Here is a 19,110-nt window from a genome sequence, read left to right on the forward strand (position 1 = left end):
CCCTGGTTCAATTCCAGGCTGTATCACAGTGGTCTAAGTACTGCATCTCAGTGCTAGAGGCGTCACTACAGACCCTGGTTCAATTCCAGGCTGTATCACAGCGGTCTAAGTCACTACTTCTCAGTGCTAGAGGCGTCACTACAGACCCTGGTTCAATTCCAGGCTGTATCACAGTGGTCAAGAGTCACTGCATCTCAGTGCTAGATGGCGTCACTACAGACCCTGGTTCAATTCCAGGCTGTATCACAGCGGTCTAAGTCACTACTTCTCAGTGCTAGAGGCGTCACTACAGACCCTGGTTCAATTCCAGGCTGTATCACAGTGGTCTAAGGTACTGCATCTCAGTGCTAGAGGCGTCACTACAGACCCTGGTTCAATTCCAGGCTGTATCACAGTGGTCTAAGGTACTGCATCTCAGTGCTAGAGGCGTCACTAAAGACCCTGGTTCAATTCCAGGCTGTATCACAGTGGTCTAAGGTACTGCATCTCAGTGCTAGAGGCGTCACTACAGACCCTGGTTCAATTCCAGGCTGTATCACAGTGGTCTAAGTCACTACTTCTCAGTGCTAGAGGCGTCACTACAGACCCTGGTTCAATTCCAGGCTGTATCACAGTGGTCTAAGGTACTGCATCTCAGTGCTAGAGGAGTCACTACAGACCCCGGTTCCATTCCAGGCTGTATCACAACCAGCTGTGATCAGGAGTCCCACAGGTCTGGCCTTGGTAGGCCGTCATTGTGAAATAAGAATTTGTTCTAAACTGACTTGCCTAGTTAAAAAAAACTGAGGCCTAACACTGTCTTCCCATAAACCCCCTGGGTTCAAATACTATTTAAAATCATTGAGCTGAATAGTTGAGCTGAACAACAGAATAGTTACAAAAAAAGGCAAATCTTGTCCAACTAGGCTAGATTAAACGCTCAAAGGTATTTGACAGATATCAAATCATGTTTGAACCCAGGTCTTATTGAGAAGAAGATGTTTGATGTGTTTATTAGTGATGTAGTGAGGGTGTCAGCTGGTGGCCTACAAAGCCCAGGGAGACACAAAGCATAAAGCCTGCCTTGTTGACTCACCACATCAGACTTTGGTGTCATGTGAAGAGAACCAGTAGGGATACGCTGGGGAAATACCCAGAGTCATTGTCTCAGGGTGTTAGAGAATACCCAGAGTGGTTGTCTCAGGGTGTTAGAGAATACCCAGAGTGGTTGTCTCAGGGTGTTAGAGAATACCCAGAGTGGTTGTCTCAGGGTGTTAGAGAATACCCAGAGTGGTTGTCTCAGGGTGTTAGAGAATACCCAGAGTGGTTGTCTCAGGGTGTTAGAGAATACCCAGAGTGGTTGTCTCAGGGTGTTAGAGAATACCCAGAGTGGTTGTCTCAGGGTGTTAGAGAATACCCAGAGTGGTTGTCTCAGGGTGTTAGAGAATACCCAGAGTGGTAGTCTCAGGGTGTTAGAGAATACCCAGAGTGGTTGTCTCAGGGTGTTAGAGAATACCCAGAGTGGTTGTCTCAGGGTGTTAGAGAATACCCAGAGTGGTTGTCTCAGGGTGTTAGAGAATACCCAGAGTGGTTGTCTCAGGGTGTTAGAGAATACCCAGAGTGGTTGTCTCAGGGTGTTAGAGAATACCCAGAGTGGTTGTCTCAGGGTGTTAGAGAATACCCAGAGTGGTTGTCTCAGGGTGTTAGAGAATACCCAGAGTGGTTGTCTCAGGGTGTTAGAGAATACCCAGAGTGGTTGTCTCAGGGTGTTAGAGAATACCCAGAGTGGTTGTCTCAGGGTGTTAGAGAATACCCAGAGTGGTTGTCTCAGGGTGTTAGAGAATACCCAGAGTGGTTGTCTCAGGGTGTTAGAGAATACCCAGAGTGGTTGTCTCAGGGTGTTAGAGAATACCCAGAGTGGTTGTCTCAGGGTGTTAGAGAATACCCAGAGTGGTTGTCTCAGGGTGTTAGAGAATACCCAGAGTGGTTGTCTCAGGGTGTTAGAGAATACCCAGAGTGGTTGTCTCAGGGTGTTAGAGAATACCCAGAGTGGTTGTCTCAGGGTGTTAGAGAATACCCAGAGTGGTTGTCTCAGGGTGTTAGAGAATACCCAGAGTGGTTGTCTCAGGGTGTTAGAGAATACCCAGAGTCGTTGTCTCAGTGTGTTAGAGAATACCCAGAGTGGTTGTCTCAGGGTGTTAGAGAACACCCAGAGTGGTTGTCTCAGGGTGTTAGAGAATACCCAGAGTGGTTGTCTCAGGGTGTTAGAGAATACTCAGAGGGGTTGTCTCAGGGTGTTAGAGAATACCCAGAGGGGTTGTCTCAGGGTGTTAGAGAATACCCAGAGTGGTTATCTCAGGGTGTTAGAGAATACCCAGAGTGGTTGTCTCAGGGTGTTAGAGAATACCCAGAGTGGTTGTCTCAGGGTGTTAGAGAATACCCAGAGTGGTTGTCTCAGGGTGTTAGAGAATACCCAGAGTCATTGTCTCAGTGTGTTAGAGAATACCCAGAGTGGTTGTCTCAGGGTGTTAGAGAATACCCAGAGTGGTTGTCTCAGGGTGTTAGAGAATACCCAGAATGGTTGTCTCAGGGTGTTAGAGAATACCCAGAGTGGTTGTCTCAGGGTGTTAGAGAATACCCAGAGTGGTTGTCTCAGGGTGTTAGAGAATACCCAGAGTGGTTGTCTCAGGGTGTTAGAGAATACCCAGAGTGGTTGTCTCAGGGTGTTAGAGAATACCCAGAGTGGTAGTGTTGACCTTTAGAGGGCAGCCGTGTTGACCATAAAAGGGCAGTTGTCTTGACCTTTAAGGGGCAGTAGCGTTGATCTTTAAGGGGCAGTCGTGTTGACCTTTAAGGGGCAGTAGTCTCCGATCCAGACTAGTGCGTTAGGCAGTGTGAGTGTGTTATGCATGCCAAAAGAGATATCACCTAGAGGCTGCCATTTAGTGGAGATATCACCTAGAGGCTGCCATTTAGTGGAGATATCACCTAGAGGCTGCCATTTAGTGGAGATATCACCTAGAGGCTGCCATTTAGTGGTGATATCACCTAGAGGCTGCCATTTAGTGGAGATATCACCTAGAGGCTGCCATTTAGTGGAGATATCACCTAGAGGCTGCCATTTAGTGGAGATATCACCTAGAGGCTGCCATTTAGTGGAGATATCACCTAGAGGCTGCCATTTAGTGGAGATATCACCTAGAGGCTGCCATTTAGTGGTGATATCACCTAGAGGCTGCCATTTAGTGGAGATATCACCTAGAGGCTGCCATTTAGTGGTGATATCACCTAGAGGCTGCCATTTAGTGGTGATATCACCTAGAGGCTGCCATTTAGTGGTGATATCACCTAGAGGCTGCCATTTAGTGGTGATATCACCTAGAGGCTGCCATTTAGTGGTGATATCACCTAGAGGCTGCCATTTAGTGGTGATATCACCTAGAGGCTGCCATTTAGTGGTGATATCACCTAGAGGCTGCCATTTAGTGGTGATATCACCTAGAGGCTGCCATTTAGTGGAGATATCACCTAGAGGCTGCCATTTAGTGGAGTGATATCACCTAGAGGCTGCCATTTAGTGGTGATATCACCTAGAGGCTGCCATTTAGTGGTGATATCACCTAGAGGCTGCCATTTAGTGGAGATATCACCTAGAGGCTGCCATTTAGTGGTGATATCACCTAGAGGCTGCCATTTAGTGGTGATATCACCTAGAGGCTGCCATTTAGTGGAGATATCACCTAGAGGCTGCCATTTAGTGGTGATATCACCTAGAGGCTGCCATTTAGTGGTGATATCACCTAGAGGCTGCCATTTAGTGGTGATATCACCTAGAGGCTGCCATTTAGTGGAGATATCACCTAGAGGCTGCCATTTAGTGGAGATATCACCTAGAGGCTGCCATTTAGTGGAGATATCACCTAGGCTGATTTAGTGGCAGAGGCTGCCATTTATTAATGCCATTGGAGATATCACCTAGAGGCTGCCATTTAGTGGTGATATCACCTAGAGGCTGCCATTTAATGATATCACCTAGAGTGCTGCCATTTAGTGATATCACCTAAAGGCTGCCATTTAGTGGAGATATCCCTAGTGGTAATGTATATCACAGTGTGTTTATGAATCGATATCACCTAGAGGCTGCCATTTAGTGGAGATATCACCTAGAGGCTGCCAAAGGAGATATCCCTAGTATATGATTTATGGATCATCACAGTGTGTTTATGAATCCTAAAGGAGATATCCCCTAGTATATGATGTAATGTATCATCACAGTGTGTTTATGAATCCTAAAGGAGATATCCCTAGTATATGATGTAATGTATCATCACAGTGTGTTTATGAATCCTAAAGGAGATATCCTCTAGTATATGATGTAATGTATCATCACAGTGTGTTTATGAATCCTAAAGGAGATATCCTCTAGTATATGATGTAATGTATCATCACAGTGTGTTTATGAATCCTAAAGGAGATATCCCCTAGTATATGATGTAATGTATCATCACAGTGTGTTTATGAATCCTAAAGGAGATATCCCTAGTATATGATGTAATGTATCATCACAGTGTGTTTATGAATCCTAAAGGAGATATCCCCTAGTATATGATGTAATGTATCATCACAGTGTGTTTATGAATGCTAAAGGAGATATCCCTAGTATATGATGTAATGTATCATCACAGTGTGTTTATGAATCCTAAAGGAGATATCCCTAGTATATGATGTAATGTATCATCACAGTGTGTTTATGAATCCTAAAGGAGATATCCACCTAGTATATGATGTAATGTATCATCACAGTGTGTTTATGAATCCTAAAGGAGATATCCCCTAGTATATGATGTAATGTATCATCACAGTGTGTTTATGAATCCTAAAGGAGATATCCCCTAGTATATGATGTAATGTATCATCACAGTGTGTTTATGAATCCTAAAGGAGATATCCCCTAGTATATGATGTAATGTATCATCACAGTGTGTTTATGAATGCTAAAGGAGATATCCTCTAGTATATGATGTAATGTATCATCACAGTGTGTTTATGAATCCTAAAGGAGATATCCCCTAGTATATGATGTAATGTATCATCACAGTGTGTTTATGAATCCTAAAGGAGATATCCCCTAGTATATGATGTAATGGATCATCACAGTGTGTTTATGAATCCTAAAGGAGATATCCTCTAGTATATGATGTAATGTATCATCACAGTGTGTTTATGAATCCTAAAGGAGATATCCCCTAGTATATGATGTAATGTATCATCACAGTGTGTTTATGAATCCTAAAGGAGATATCCTCTAGTATATGATGTAATGTATCATCACAGTGTGTTTATGAATCCTAAAGGAGATATCCTCTAGTATATGATGTAATGTATCATCACAGTGTGTTTATGAATCCTAAAGGAGATATCCTCTAGTATATGATGTAATGTATCATCACAGTGTGTTTATGAATCCTAAAGGAGATATCCTCTAGTATATGATGTAATGTATCATCACAGTGTGTTTATGAATCCTAAAGGAGATATCCTCTAGTATATGATGTAATGTATCATCACAGTGTGTTTATGAATCCTAAAGGAGATATCCCCTAGTATATGATGTAATGTATCATCACAGTGTGTTTATGAATCCTAAAGGAGATATCCTCTAGTATATGATGTAATGTATCATCACAGTGTGTTTATGAATCCTAAAGGAGATATCCTCTAGTATATGATGTAATGTATCATCACAGTGTGTTTATGAATCCTAAAGGAGATATCCTCTAGTATATGATGTAATGTATCATCACAGTGTGTTTATGAATCCTAAAGGAGATATCCCCTAGTATATGATGTAATGTATCATCACAGTGTGTTTATGAATCCTAAAGGAGATATCCCCTAGTATATGATGTAATGTATCATCACAGTGTGTTTATGAATGCTAAAGGAGATATCCTCTAGTATATGATGTAATGGATCATCACAGTGTGTTTATGAATGCTAAAGGAGATATCCTCTAGTATATGATGTAATGTATCATCACAGTGTGTTTATGAATCCTAAAGGAGATATCCTCTAGTATATGATGTAATGGATCATCACAGTGTGTTTATGAATCCTAAAGGAGATATCCCCTAGTATATGATGTAATGGATCATCGTCATAGAGACCATTTTTCTTTTCTATGACACAAAATAATTACTTTTTTTTATTATTTCATTTTCATTCATGAGATACAATAAATTACTATTTGCACTGATTTCTTTAACTTACCTAAATCTGTTTCCCTATTATGGAATATATATTGTCAACTACAGATATTTAAATATATATATATATATCATTCATTATGCGAGTTTCACATACTGGAGTCTTAAACCACGTAGCAGAAACTGTTCTGCCTCACAATTGGACTACTGTTCAGACTCTGGGCACATGATAAACATACAGAACCTGATTCACTATTTCAAATCATTAAACAAAATGTTAAATGTCAACTTTTGATTTGAGTAATGTAAGTATTTTACATTATGGTCTCTTTAAAAAATAAATATGTTCTCAGTTGTTTTTAAGATTAAAAATAATTAACAAAAAAAATAAATCTTAGCCAATATTTTTTTAAGACAATTATATTACCTTTTTAGAGATTGATTTTGTCTTTCGACTTTCATTGAACGATAAATGTACACCCAACGTAACATCCATCTAACCTATCGGGGAAAAAAATCAAATAGAAAATAAAACACAACCAGAGTTAACATCAAGAAGAAAATACAACGTGACGAGAGTGTCCTATTGGCCGGTCTCACTGATGCATCCTGGGATGTATAGTCTGTGTTTGCGTGCTCATAAAATCAAGCCTTGCGGATATGGATTAGATACTGACTGTAGACTGGCAGAGAAAGGGGCCCCACCGTGAGAGGGGGGGGGGGCGTAGAGGGTTTTCTAGGAGTGTTTTAGGGACGCCTGTGAGCGCCGGCGCAGGCCGTCCGACGGCAGTAGCAGATGGAGCCGAACATTCTGGGGTAGCGGGTATCGCAGGGGTCGCAGCAGGGCAGCGTGTTACCCAGACAGGACTGCTGGTGGGGAATACAGCGACGGGGAGAACGCATGGCCCTGCTCTGCAGCTGCATCGCCTCAGCAACATCCTGGTAGATGGACAGACGAGACAGAACACAGACAGGACCGATGTTAGACAGTGGAGGGAGGGAGGGAGGGGAGGGAGGGAGGGAGGGAGGGAGGGAGGGAGGGAGGGAGGGAGGGAGGGAGGGAGGGAGGGAGGGGGGACCCAGAACACAGACAGGACCAATGTTAGACAGTGGAGGGAGGGAGGGAGGGAGGGAGGGAGGGAGGGAGGGAGGGAGGGAGGGAGGGAGGGAGGGAGGGAGGGAGGGAGGGAGGGAGGGAGGGAGGGAGGGGACCCAGAACACAGACAGGACCAATGTTACACAGTGGAGGGAGGGAGGGAGGGGACCCAGAACACAGACAGGACCAATGTTACACAGTGGAGGGAGGGAGGGAGGGAGGGAGGGAGGGAGGGAGGGAGGGAGGGAGGGGGAGGGAGGGGGGGGACCCATTACAGCAGGGCAGCGTGTTGCCCAGACAGGACTGCTGGTGAGAGGATACAGCGACAGGGAGAACTCATGGCTCTGCTCCCACAGCTGCACAGCCTCAACCTGGTGGAATGTATGACCCAGCCAGTTAGCCTGGTCCGACCCAGAAGGAGCCAGAGGGCAGGAGTCTCTGTTTCTATAGCGTGAGGCAGCTTGATGTTGCTTTGATGTACAAGTACAGCCCCTGGACAGAATGTTAGACAGTAGACACCACACATACAGACAGACAGATGGACACCACACATACAGACAGACAGATGGACACACACATACAGACAGACAGATGGACACCACACATACAGACAGACAGACAGTAGACACCACACATACAGACAGACAGTAGACACCACACATACAGACAGACAGTAGACACCACACATACAGACAGACAGTAGACACCACACATACAGACAGACAGATGGACACCACACATACAGACAGACAGACAGATGGACACCACACATACAGACAGACAGTAGACACCACACATACAGACAGACAGTAGACACCACACATACAGACAGACAGATGGACACACACACACACGTTTGTTTTACTATCCTTGTGGGGACCAAACAACTGATTCTCATTCAAAATCAATTTTTCCCAAACTCTTAACATAACCTTAACCCCTAACTCCTAACCCTAAACCTTAACCCCTAGCTCCTAACTCCTAACCCCTAACTCCTAACCCTAAACCTTAACCCCTAGCTCCTAACTCCTAACCCTTAACTCCTAACCCTTAACTCCTAACTCCTAACCCCTAACCCCTACCTCCTCACCTTAACTCCTAACCCTAACCCTTAACCCCTAGCTCCTAACTCCTAACCCTTAACTCCTAACCCTTAACTCCTAACTCCTAACCCCTAACCCCTACCTCCTCACCTTAACTCCTAACCCTAACCCTATCCTCTAACCCCTAACTCCTAACCCTAGCCCTTAACTCCTAACTCTAACCCCTAACGCCTGACCTTAACCTTAACTCCTAACTCCTAACTCCTAACCCTAACCTCTAACCCCTAACTCCTAACCCTAGCCCCTAACTACTAAACCTAAACCTAACCCTAACTCCTAACCCTAACCCTAACTCCTAACCCTAACTCCTAACCCTAACTCCTAACCCTAACCCTAACTCCTAACCCTAACCCCTAACCCTAACTCCTAACCCTAACTCCTAACCCTAACTCCTAACCCTAACCCTAACTCCTAACCCTAACCTCTAACCCTAACTCCTAACCCTAGCCCCTAACTACTAAACCTAACCCTAACCCTAACTCCTAACCCTAACCCTAACTCCTAACCCTAACTCCTAACCCTAACTCCTAACCCTAACTCCTAAACCTAAACCTAACCCTAACTCCTAACCCTAACCCTAACTCCTAACCCTAACTCCTAACCCTAACTCCTAAACCTAACCCTAACCCTAACTCCTAACCCTAACTCCTAACCCTAACCCTAACTCCTAACCCTAACCCTAACTCCTAACCCTAACTCCTAAACCTAACTCCTAAACCTAACCCTAACTCCTAACCCTAACCCTAACCCTAACCCTAACCCTAACCCTAACCCTAACTCCTAACCCTAAACCTAACCCTAACTCCTAAACCTAACCCTAACTCCTAACCCTAACTCCTGACCCTAACTCCTAACCCTAACCCTAACTCCTAACCCTAACTTTTAAACCTAACCCTAACTCCTAACCCTAAACCTAACCCTAACTCCTAAACCTAACCCTAACTCCTAACCCTAACTCCTAACCCTAACTCCTAACCCTAACTCCTAAACCTAACCCTAACTCCTAACCCTAACTCCTAACCTCCTAACCCTAACCCTAACCCTAACCCTAACTCCTAACTCCTAACCCTAACTCCTAACCCTAACTCTTAAACCTAACCCTAACTCCTAACTCCTAACCCTAACTCCTAACCCTAACCCTTAACCTAACCACCTAACCCTAACCCTAACTCCTAACCCTAACCCTAACCCTAACCCTAACCCTAACTCCTAACCCTAACCCTAACTCCTAACCCTAACTAACCTAACCCTAACCCTAACCCTAACCCTAACCCTAACCCTAACCCTAACCCTAACCCTAACCCTAACCCTAACCCTAACTCCTAACCCTAACCCTAACCCTAACCCTCCTAACTCCTAACCCTAACTCCTAACCCTAACTCCTAACTCCTAACCCTAACTCCTAACCCTAACTCCTAACCCTAACCCTAACTCCTAACTCCTAACTCCTAACCCTAACTCCTAACTCCTAACCCTAACCCTAACCCTAACCCTAACCCTAACCCTAACTCCTAACCCTAACTCCTAACCCTAACTCCTAACTCCTAACCCTAACTCCTAACCCTAACCCTAACCCTAACCCTAACTCCTAACTCCTAACCCTAACTCCTAACTCCTAACCCTAACCCTAACCCTAACTCTAACCCTAACCCTAACTCCTAACTCCTAACCCTAACCCTAACCCTTAACCTAACCTAACCTAAAGCCTAAATAAGCACACTAACCCTAACTCCTAACCCTAACCCTAACTCCTAACTCCTAACCCTTGGTAGAACGTCTGGTCTCCATAAGTACACAGTAGTGAACCCTAAACACACTGGTGTTCTACACCGAGTGGACAAAACATTAAGGAATACCACCTTAATGTTGAGTTGTACCCCCCTAACCCCCCACCCCCTGTCTCCTCCACTTCATCTACACTGGCTGAAGTGGCATCGATAAGGGATCATAGGTTTCACCTGGATTCACCTGGTCAGTCGTAGAAAGGTGTTTCGTAAACTCAGTGTACCATCAACTCACATGATGTTCCAGCCGTAAAAACATGTTAAAGTGATGTACACGTTGCACGCTGTCATACACAACGAGTAATGATTTAAATAGTTTATTGATCTACCTCATCGTAGGTTTCCATGTCCATCAGCAGCTCCTCCTCCTTCTCCTCTTCCTCCTCAGACTCTAAGCGGAAACCAACAGGATCCCCTCTAGAGAGAGAACCTTTACCTGAGGGGAGAAACGAAAGGTCAATCAATTAATCAATCAATCAGAATGGGATCGTTTCCTAGAGACGGAATGACTTCAATCAAAACGTTAGCTGGGCTAACTGACTGGTCCAGCTTTCTGGAACAATCCACTGCTAACTGACTGATCCAGCTTTCTGGAACAATCCACTGCTAACTGACTGATCCAGCTTTCTGGAACAATCCACTGCTAACTGACTGATCCAGCTTTCTGGAACAATCCACTGCTAACTGACTGATCCAGCTTTCTGGAACAATCCACTGCTAACTGACTGGTCCAGCTTCCTGAACAATCCACTGCCTGCTGACTGGTCCAGCTTTCTGGAACAATCCACTGCTAACTCCTGGTCCAGCTTTCTGGAACAATCCACTGCTAACTGACTGGTCCAGCTTTCTGGAACAATCCTAACTGCTAACTGACTCCTCCAGCTTTCTGGAACAATCCACTGCTAACTGACTCCTAACTCCAGCTTTCTGGAACAATCCACTGCTAACTGACTGATCCAGCTTTCTGGAACAATCCACTGCTAACTGACTGGTCCAGCTTTCTGGAACAATCCACTGCTAACTGACTAATCCAGCTAACTCCTGGAACAATCCACTGCTAACTGACCCTAACCCAGCTTTCTGGAACAATCCACTGCTAACTGACTCCTGGTCCAGCTTTCTGGAACAATCCACTGCTAACTGACTAACCCAGCTTTCTGGAACAATCCACTGCTAACTGACTAACCAGCTAACCTGGAACAATCCACTGCTAACTGACTAACCCAGCTTTCTGGAACAATCCACTGCTAACTGACTGATCCAGCTTTCTGGAACAATCCACTGCTAACTGACTGATCCAGCTTTCTGGAACAATCCACTGCTAACTCCTAACCCAGCTTAACCTGGAACAATCCACTGCTAACTGACTGACCCTTCCAGCTTTCTGGAACAATCCACTGCTAACTGACTGATTCAGCTTTCTGGAACAATCCACTGCTAACTGACTGATCCAGCTTTCTGGAACAATCCACTGCTAACTGACCCTGATCCAGCTTTCTGGAACAATCCACCTAACTGACTGGTCCAGCTTTCTGGAACAATCCACTGCTAACTGACTCCTAACTCCAGCTTTCTGGAACAATCCTAACCTTAACCTAACCATCACCTAAGCCTTAACAATCCACTGGCTAAGTGACTGAATGTCCCTTCTGGAACAATCCACTGCTAACTGACTGGTCTCCAGCTTTCTGGAACAAACCACTGGTGTTCTAACTGACTGGACCAGCTTTCTGGAACAATCCACTGCTAATGTTGAGTGGTCCAGCTTTCTGGAACAATCCACTGCTAACTGGCTGAGTCCAGCTTTCTGGAACAATTCACTGCTAATTCACCTGGTCAGCTTTCTGTGAACAATCACTGCTAACTGACTGATGTTCCAGCTTTCATGGAACAATGATGTAACTGACTGTCATACCAGCTTTTGGAACAATCCACTGCTAACTGATCGTCCAGCTTTCTGGAACAATCCACTGCTAACTCCTCTTCCTCCCAGCTTTCTGGAACAATCCACTGCTAACTGAGAGATCCAGCCTTTACCTGGATCGAAAGGTCAATCAATCAATTAATCAATGCAACTGATGGGATCCAGCTTTCTGGAACAATCCACTGCTAACTGACTGGTCCAGCTTTCTGGAACAATCCACTGCTAACTGACTGATCCAGCTTTCTGGAACAATCCACTGCTAACTGACTGATCCAGCTTTCTGGAACAATCCACTGCTAACTGACTGGTCCAGCTTTCTGGAACAATCCACTGCTAACTGACTGATCCAGCTTTCTGGAACAATCCACTGCTAACTGACTGATCCAGCTTTCTGGAACAATCCACTGCTAACTGACTGGTCCAGCTTTCTGGAACAATCCACTGCTAACTGACTGATCCAGCTTTCTGGAACAATCCACTGCTAACTGACTGATCCAGCTTTCTGGAACAATCCACTGCTAACTGACTGATCCAGCTTTCTGGAACAATCCACTGCTAACTGATGGTTCAGCTTTCTGGAACAATCCACTGCTAACTGACTGGTCCAGCTTTCTGGAACAATCCACTGCTAACTGACTGGTCCAGCTTTCTGGAACAATCCACTGCTAACTGACTGGTCCAGCTTTCTGGAACAAATCCACTGTTCTTTCTCACCTGGACAATCCACTAATCCAGCTTTCTGGAACAATCCACTGCTAACTGATGGTTCAGCTTTCTGGAACAATCCACTGCTAACTGACTGGTCCAGCTTTCTGGAACAATCCAGCCAGCTAACTGATGGTCCAGCTTTCTGGAAACAATGACCACTGCTGAACTGACTTCCAGCTTTCGGAACAATCCACTGCTAACTGCTTCACTGGTCCAGCTTTCTGGAACAATCCACTGCTAACTGATGGCTGCTTCCAGCTTTCTGGAACAAATGCCACTGTTCTTTCTCACTGGACGGCTGCTTCACTGCTAACGGCTGCTTCACTGCTTCACAAACGGCTGCTTCACTGAGTGCTGCTTTCACTGATGGAAGCTTCAGAACGGTGCTTCACTGCTTCACTGAGGCTGCGGGATGGGAGTGCTGCTTCACTGAACTGTTTCCATGAACCAGTCACTGTAGCCAGCTTGGACTGAGGCTGCTTCACAGCAGCTTACTGGGAATACTTCACTGACCTGCTTCATACGGCTGCTTCACTGCTTCACTGACGGCTGCTTCACTGAGTGCTGCTTCACTGACGGCTGCTTCACTGACGGCTGCTTCACTGACGGCTGCTTCACTGCTTCACTGACGGCTGCTTCACTGAGTGCTGCTTCACTGACGGCTGCTTCACTGCTTCACTGACGGCTGCTTCACTGACGGCTGCTTCACTGCTTCACTGACGGCTGCTTCACTGACGGCTGCTTCACTGACGGCTGCTTCACTGATGGCTGCTTCACTGATGGCTGCTTCACTGCTTCACTGACGGCTGCTTCACTGAGTGCTGCTTCACTAACGGCTGCTTCACTGACGGCTGCTTCACTGACGGCTGCTTCACTGACGGCTGCTTCACTGACGGCTGCTTCACTGCTTCACTGACGGCTGCTTCACGGCTGCTTCACTGACGGCTGCTTCACTGAGTGCTGCTTCACTGATGGCTGCTTCACTGACGGCTGCTTCACTGCTTCACTGATGGCTGCTTCACTGCTTCACTGATGGCTGCTTCACTGAGTGCTGCTTCACTGATGGCTGCTTCACTGACGGCTGCTTCACTGAGTGCTGCTTCACTGAGTGCTGCTTCACTGATGGCTGCTTCACTGCTTCACTGACGGCTGCTTCACTGCTTCACTGATGGCTGCTTCACTGACGGCTGCTTCACTGAGTGCTGCTTCACTGAGTGTTGCTTCACTGAGTGCTGCTTCACTGATGGCTGCTTCACTGAGGAAGAGAGCTGAGGAAGAGCCATACATAGATGGGGTTATGTCATTACAGTTAAATAACTTTGGTTTTTTAAAAAGTAAACATCGTTGTTTTGCCTAAAATCACTGACAAATGACTAAATGTTTGAGGTCTTCTACAGTCTCTTTTTTTTCTCTTTTTTTTCTTTTTACAAAATGTACAAACATACTTAAATATCGAATCATTCTGTTTGAGCTATTTTAACCATAATGCATTGCAAAACAGCCTATTTGATTGTGATCTACAAGTGATGTGTCGAGATCTGAGAGAGTTGCAGATTTAGTCATAATTTCTCCTCAAGCATTGTAGCCGTTGGAACATCAGAGAACACACACACACACACACACACACACACACACACACACACACACACACACACACACACACACACACACACACACACACACACACACACACACACACACACACACACACAACAGCAGTTACATTAGACAAAGTGTCACACACACACACACACACTGACACACACAGAGGACACACTCACAGACCACAACAGCAGTTACATTAGACAAAGTGTCCAGTTGTTTGCGCTTGGCTGAACCTCAGAGGAACATACAGTATTAGATATTAGACAAGTCACATTTGTTTTGTTGTGTGTGTGTGTGTGTGTGTGTGTGTGTGTGTGTGTGTGTGTGTGTGTGTGTGTGTGTGTGTGCGTGCGTGCGTGCGTGCGTGCGTGCGTGCGTGCGTGCGTGCGTGCGTGAGTGTGTGTGTGTGTGTGTGTGTGTGTGTGTGTGTGTGTGTGTGTGTGTGTGTGTGTGTGTGTGTGTGTGTGTGTGTGTGTGTGTGTGTGTGTGTGTGTGTGTGTGAGAAAGAGCGAATAAGAGAGAGTTAGAGTGGCAGAGAGCGACAGAAAGACAGCGAGAGAAAGAGACAGAGAGAGAGAGAGAGAGACAGAGAGACAGAGAGACAGAGAGACAGAGAGAGAGATACAGAGAAAGAGAGAGAGAGAGATAGAGAGAGACAGAGAGAGATAGAGACAGAGACAGGGAGAGAGACAGAGAGACAGAGAGAGAGATACAGAGAAAGAGAGAGACCGAGAGAGAGAGAGAGACAGAGACAGGGAGAGAGACAGAGAGACAGAGAGAGAGATACAGAGAAAGAGAGAGATAGAGACAGAGACAGAGAGAGATAGAGAGAGACTTGAAAGAGATAGAGAGAGACCTGAGAGAGATAGAGAGAGACCTGAGAGAGATAGAGACAGAGTTAGAGGCAGAGAGAGAAAGAGATGGAGAGAGAAAGCAACAAAGAGGAAGACCGAGAGAGACACAGAGAGAGATACAAGGAAAGAGAGACAGAGAGAGAGACACAGAGAGAGATACAAGGAAAGAGAGACAGAGAGAGAGAGAGACACAGAGAGAGATACAAGGAAAGAGAGACAGAGAGAGAGAGAGAGAGAGAAAGAGACGGAGAGATAGAGATACAGAGAAAGTGACGGAGAGAGAGACAGAGAGAGATAAAGATAGAGAAATAGACAGAGAGAGCCTGAGGGAGACAGCGAGAGACACAGAGAAAGAGGGAGACAGAGAGAGAGAGAGAAACACACAGAGCAGCTACTGGGTTGTTCAGCTCACCTGTGGCTCCGTGGACTCCTGTGTCTGCGAGTGATCCTCCCATGGTGAGACCAGGAGTCTCTTTATAAAGATGCCCTGAGGAGGGAAGGAGGGAGGAGGTAAGGAGGGATGAGGGAGGCCAGCCCACAGCAGCAGCTACATTGGGGGGGGGGGTGAAGAGGAGGAGGAGGAGGAGGAGGAAGGGGAGGAGTGCTCACAGTCATGGGCCTTTTCTCAATTGCAAAAACCCTGCGTCCTCTCTTCTCTCCACTCGTCTCATTATCAAAACCCATTAGTAGAGAAGGTGAGAGGGGTGGGAGTATGCAATTGATAAAAGCATAGCGTTGCCTAGCTCTCTTCAGCCAAGGGTCGTAGTCATAAGCGTCCACAGTAGCAAAACGCTTTGCAATCTATAATGAAAATGAGTGTTTCTTATTGGACACGTTTAGGTCGTCCCTCCCTGTTTCAGACCGTTTTCTTCTTGCTTGGTTCCTAGTGAATAGGAGAGTAGTGGGCAGAAGGAGTGGTCATACAGATAGTCAGTGTGGCCCCCTTGACTCCTCCCTGACTCCTCCCTGACTCCTCCCTGAATGTTCCCTGAATGCTCCCTGACTCTTTCCTGACTCCTCCCTGACTCCGCCCTGACTCCGACTTGACTCCTCCCTGACTCCTCCCAGACTCCTCCCAGACTCCTCCCTGACTCCTCCCTGAATGTTCCCTGAATGCTCCCTGACTCTTTCCTGACTCCTCCCTGACTCCTCCCTGACCCCTCCCTGACTCCTCCCTGAATGTTCCCTGACTGCCCCTGACTCCATCCCCTGACTCCTCCCTGACTCCAGGAGAGGAAAAGGCCTTTACGGCCCACTGACTCCTCGGGCACTTCAATGCGGCTCGAGAGACATAAAATTATTTTTTTAAATGTACTCCTTTTAACACAATGCCCCTGACTCCTCCCGGAGGAAACACTCCTACACCCCTGACTCCTAGACCGTGATGTGACAAGGAAATCTCCCTGCCTGACCCTCCCTAACTCCGCTAGGCTGACTCCGCCCTGACTCCTCCCTGACTCCTCCCTGACCCCTCCCTGACTCCGCCCTGACTCCGCCCTGACTCCACCCTGACTCCATCCCTTGACCATGTGACAATAACATAGAAACTCAGGAGTATGACTGTTGATGTCAGGAGAGGAAAAGGCCTTGTATATAAGCATGCTCTAGTCCAAAGGGAGGAAAAGTACGGCCCACGGGCCGTAACCGGCCCACCGGGCACTTCAATGCGGCTCGAGAGACATAAAATTATTTTTTTAAATGTACTCCTTTTAACACAATGCCCACTTAAGCCAGCCGCACCAATGTGCCGGAGGAAACACCGTACACCTGGCGACAGTGTCAGAGTCGCTAGACCGTGATGTGACAAGGAAATCTCGGCCTGCCAAACCCTCTCCTAACTCGGACGAAGCTAGGCTAATTGTGCGCCGTCTCATAGGTCTCCCAGTCATGGCCAGCTGTGACACAGGCTGGGATCGAACCCGGGTCTTTAGTAACGCCTCAAGCACTGCGATGCCTTAGACCGCTGCGCCACTCGGGAAGCCGCCGCAGATCGATTTTAACAAACAATTGGTCCCCCCAAAAAATATGAGGCCCTCCATTGAATTTCAAAATCCCGAAGTGGCCCTCGAGCCAAACAGTTTGCACAATCCTGCTCTAGTCTATCCTAGTGTTGATGTCAGGTTAGGTCTAAAACAGTTCTAGGGATCATTAGGACAGGTTAGTGTCTATAGTTTCTACATAATTATGGACAGGTTAGTGTCTATAGTCTCTACATCATTATGGACAGGTTAGTGTCTATAGTTTCTACATCATTATGGACAGGTTAGTGTCTATAGTTTCTACATCATTATGGACAGGTTAGTGTCTATAGTTTCTACATCATTATGGACAGGTTAGTGTCTATAGTTTCTACATCATTATGGACAGGTTAGTGTCTATAGTTTCTACATCATTATGGACAGGTTAGTGTCTATAGTTTCTACATCATTATGGACAGGTTAGTGTCTATAGTTTCTACATCATTATGGACAGGTTAGTGTCTATAGTTTCTACATCATTATGGACAGGTTAGTGTCTATAGTTGCTCCATCATTATGGACAGGTTAGTGTCTATAGTTTCTACATCATTATGGACAGGTTAGTGTCCATAGTTTATACATCATTATGGACAGGTTAGTGTCTATAGTTTCTACATCATTATGGACAGGTTAGTGTCTATAGTTTCTACATCATTATGGACAGGTTAGTGTCTATAGTTTCTACATCATTATGGACAGGTTAGTGTCTATAGTTTCTACATCATTATGGACAGGTTAGTGTCTATAGTTTCTACATCATTATGGACAGGTTAGTGTCTATAGTTTCTACATCATTATGGACAGGTTAGTGTCTATAGTTTATACATCATTATGGACAGGTTAGTGTCTATAGTTTATACATCATTATGGACAGGTTAGTGTCTATAGTTTCTACATCATTATGGACAGGTTAGTGTCTTTACGGACCAATCAGACTGAAATAATGTGGTTTTCTTAACAGGATTGGTCATTAACATACATTTTTAAACGACTTAACAGCCTGTGTACTGTGTATAATATATACATGTGTACTATACATAATATATAGATGTGTACTATGTATAATATATAGATGTGTACTATGTATAATATATAAATGTGTACTATGTATAATATATACATGTGTACTATGTATAATATATAGATGTGTACTATGTATAATATATAGATGTGTACTATGTATAATATATAGATGTGTACTATAATTTATAGATGTGTACTATGTATAATATATAGATATGTGTACTATGTATAATATATAGATGTGTACTATAATATATAGATGTGTACTATACTATGTATAATATATATACTATAATATATACATTTACATATATAAATGTGTACTATACATATATATAGTGGAATGCTGTATCTAAATATGTATAATAAAGTGTACTTACCTACCCTAGGTATTCCTTGAAGAGGTGGGGTTTATAGATTGTGTACTATGAGGGAGTTTGTTCCACCATGGGGGCCAGATATAGTTTTACTATGGTATAATATATGATGTGTACTATGTATAATATATATGTGTACTATGTATAATATATAAATAAATAGATGTGTACTATGTATAATATATAGATGTGTACTATGGATAATATATAGATGTGTACTATGTATAATATATAGATGTGTACTATAATATATAGATGTGTACTATGTATAATATATACATGTGTACTATACATAATATATAGATGTGTACTATGTATAATATATAGATGTGTACTATGTATAATATATAAATGTGTACTATGTATAATATATACATGTGTACTATACATAATATATAGATGTGTACTATGTATAATATATAGATGTGTACTA

General features: G+C 44.7%; 1 protein-coding gene across 1 annotated transcript; it reads right to left on the bottom strand.

Annotated features, from left to right (window-relative positions):
- Window positions 1-6,212: 6,212 nt before the first annotated feature.
- On the bottom strand, window positions 6,213-12,055 carry agrp (agouti related neuropeptide). The gene is made up of 3 exons (XM_052513707.1): window positions 12,034-12,055; window positions 10,498-10,604; window positions 6,213-7,124 (listed from the first exon to the last, which is right to left on the bottom strand). The coding sequence occupies exons 1-3, from the start codon at window positions 12,053-12,055 to the stop codon at window positions 6,933-6,935; spliced, it is 321 nt and encodes a 106-aa protein (XP_052369667.1). The 3' UTR covers window positions 6,213-6,932.
- Between the last annotated feature and the right edge of the window lie 7,055 nt (window positions 12,056-19,110).

Source organism: Oncorhynchus keta, unplaced genomic scaffold (assembly GCF_023373465.1).
Source record: "Oncorhynchus keta strain PuntledgeMale-10-30-2019 unplaced genomic scaffold, Oket_V2 Un_scaffold_13882_pilon_pilon, whole genome shotgun sequence".
In the NCBI taxonomy this organism is placed as follows: Eukaryota; Metazoa; Chordata; class Actinopteri; order Salmoniformes; family Salmonidae; genus Oncorhynchus; species Oncorhynchus keta.

Coding starts and splice junctions, on each gene's coding strand:
- agrp (XM_052513707.1), bottom strand. CDS start 12,055: ATGAAAGCTGGAACATCAGTCA. Junction 10,605..12,033: donor GAAAGCTGGAACATCAGTCA/GTTAGCAGTGAT, acceptor TTCTCCCCTCAG/GTAAAGGTTCTCTCTCTAGA. Junction 7,125..10,497: donor ACATGGAAACCTACGATGAG/GTAGATCAATAA, acceptor TCCATCTACCAG/GATGTTGCTGAGGCGATGCA.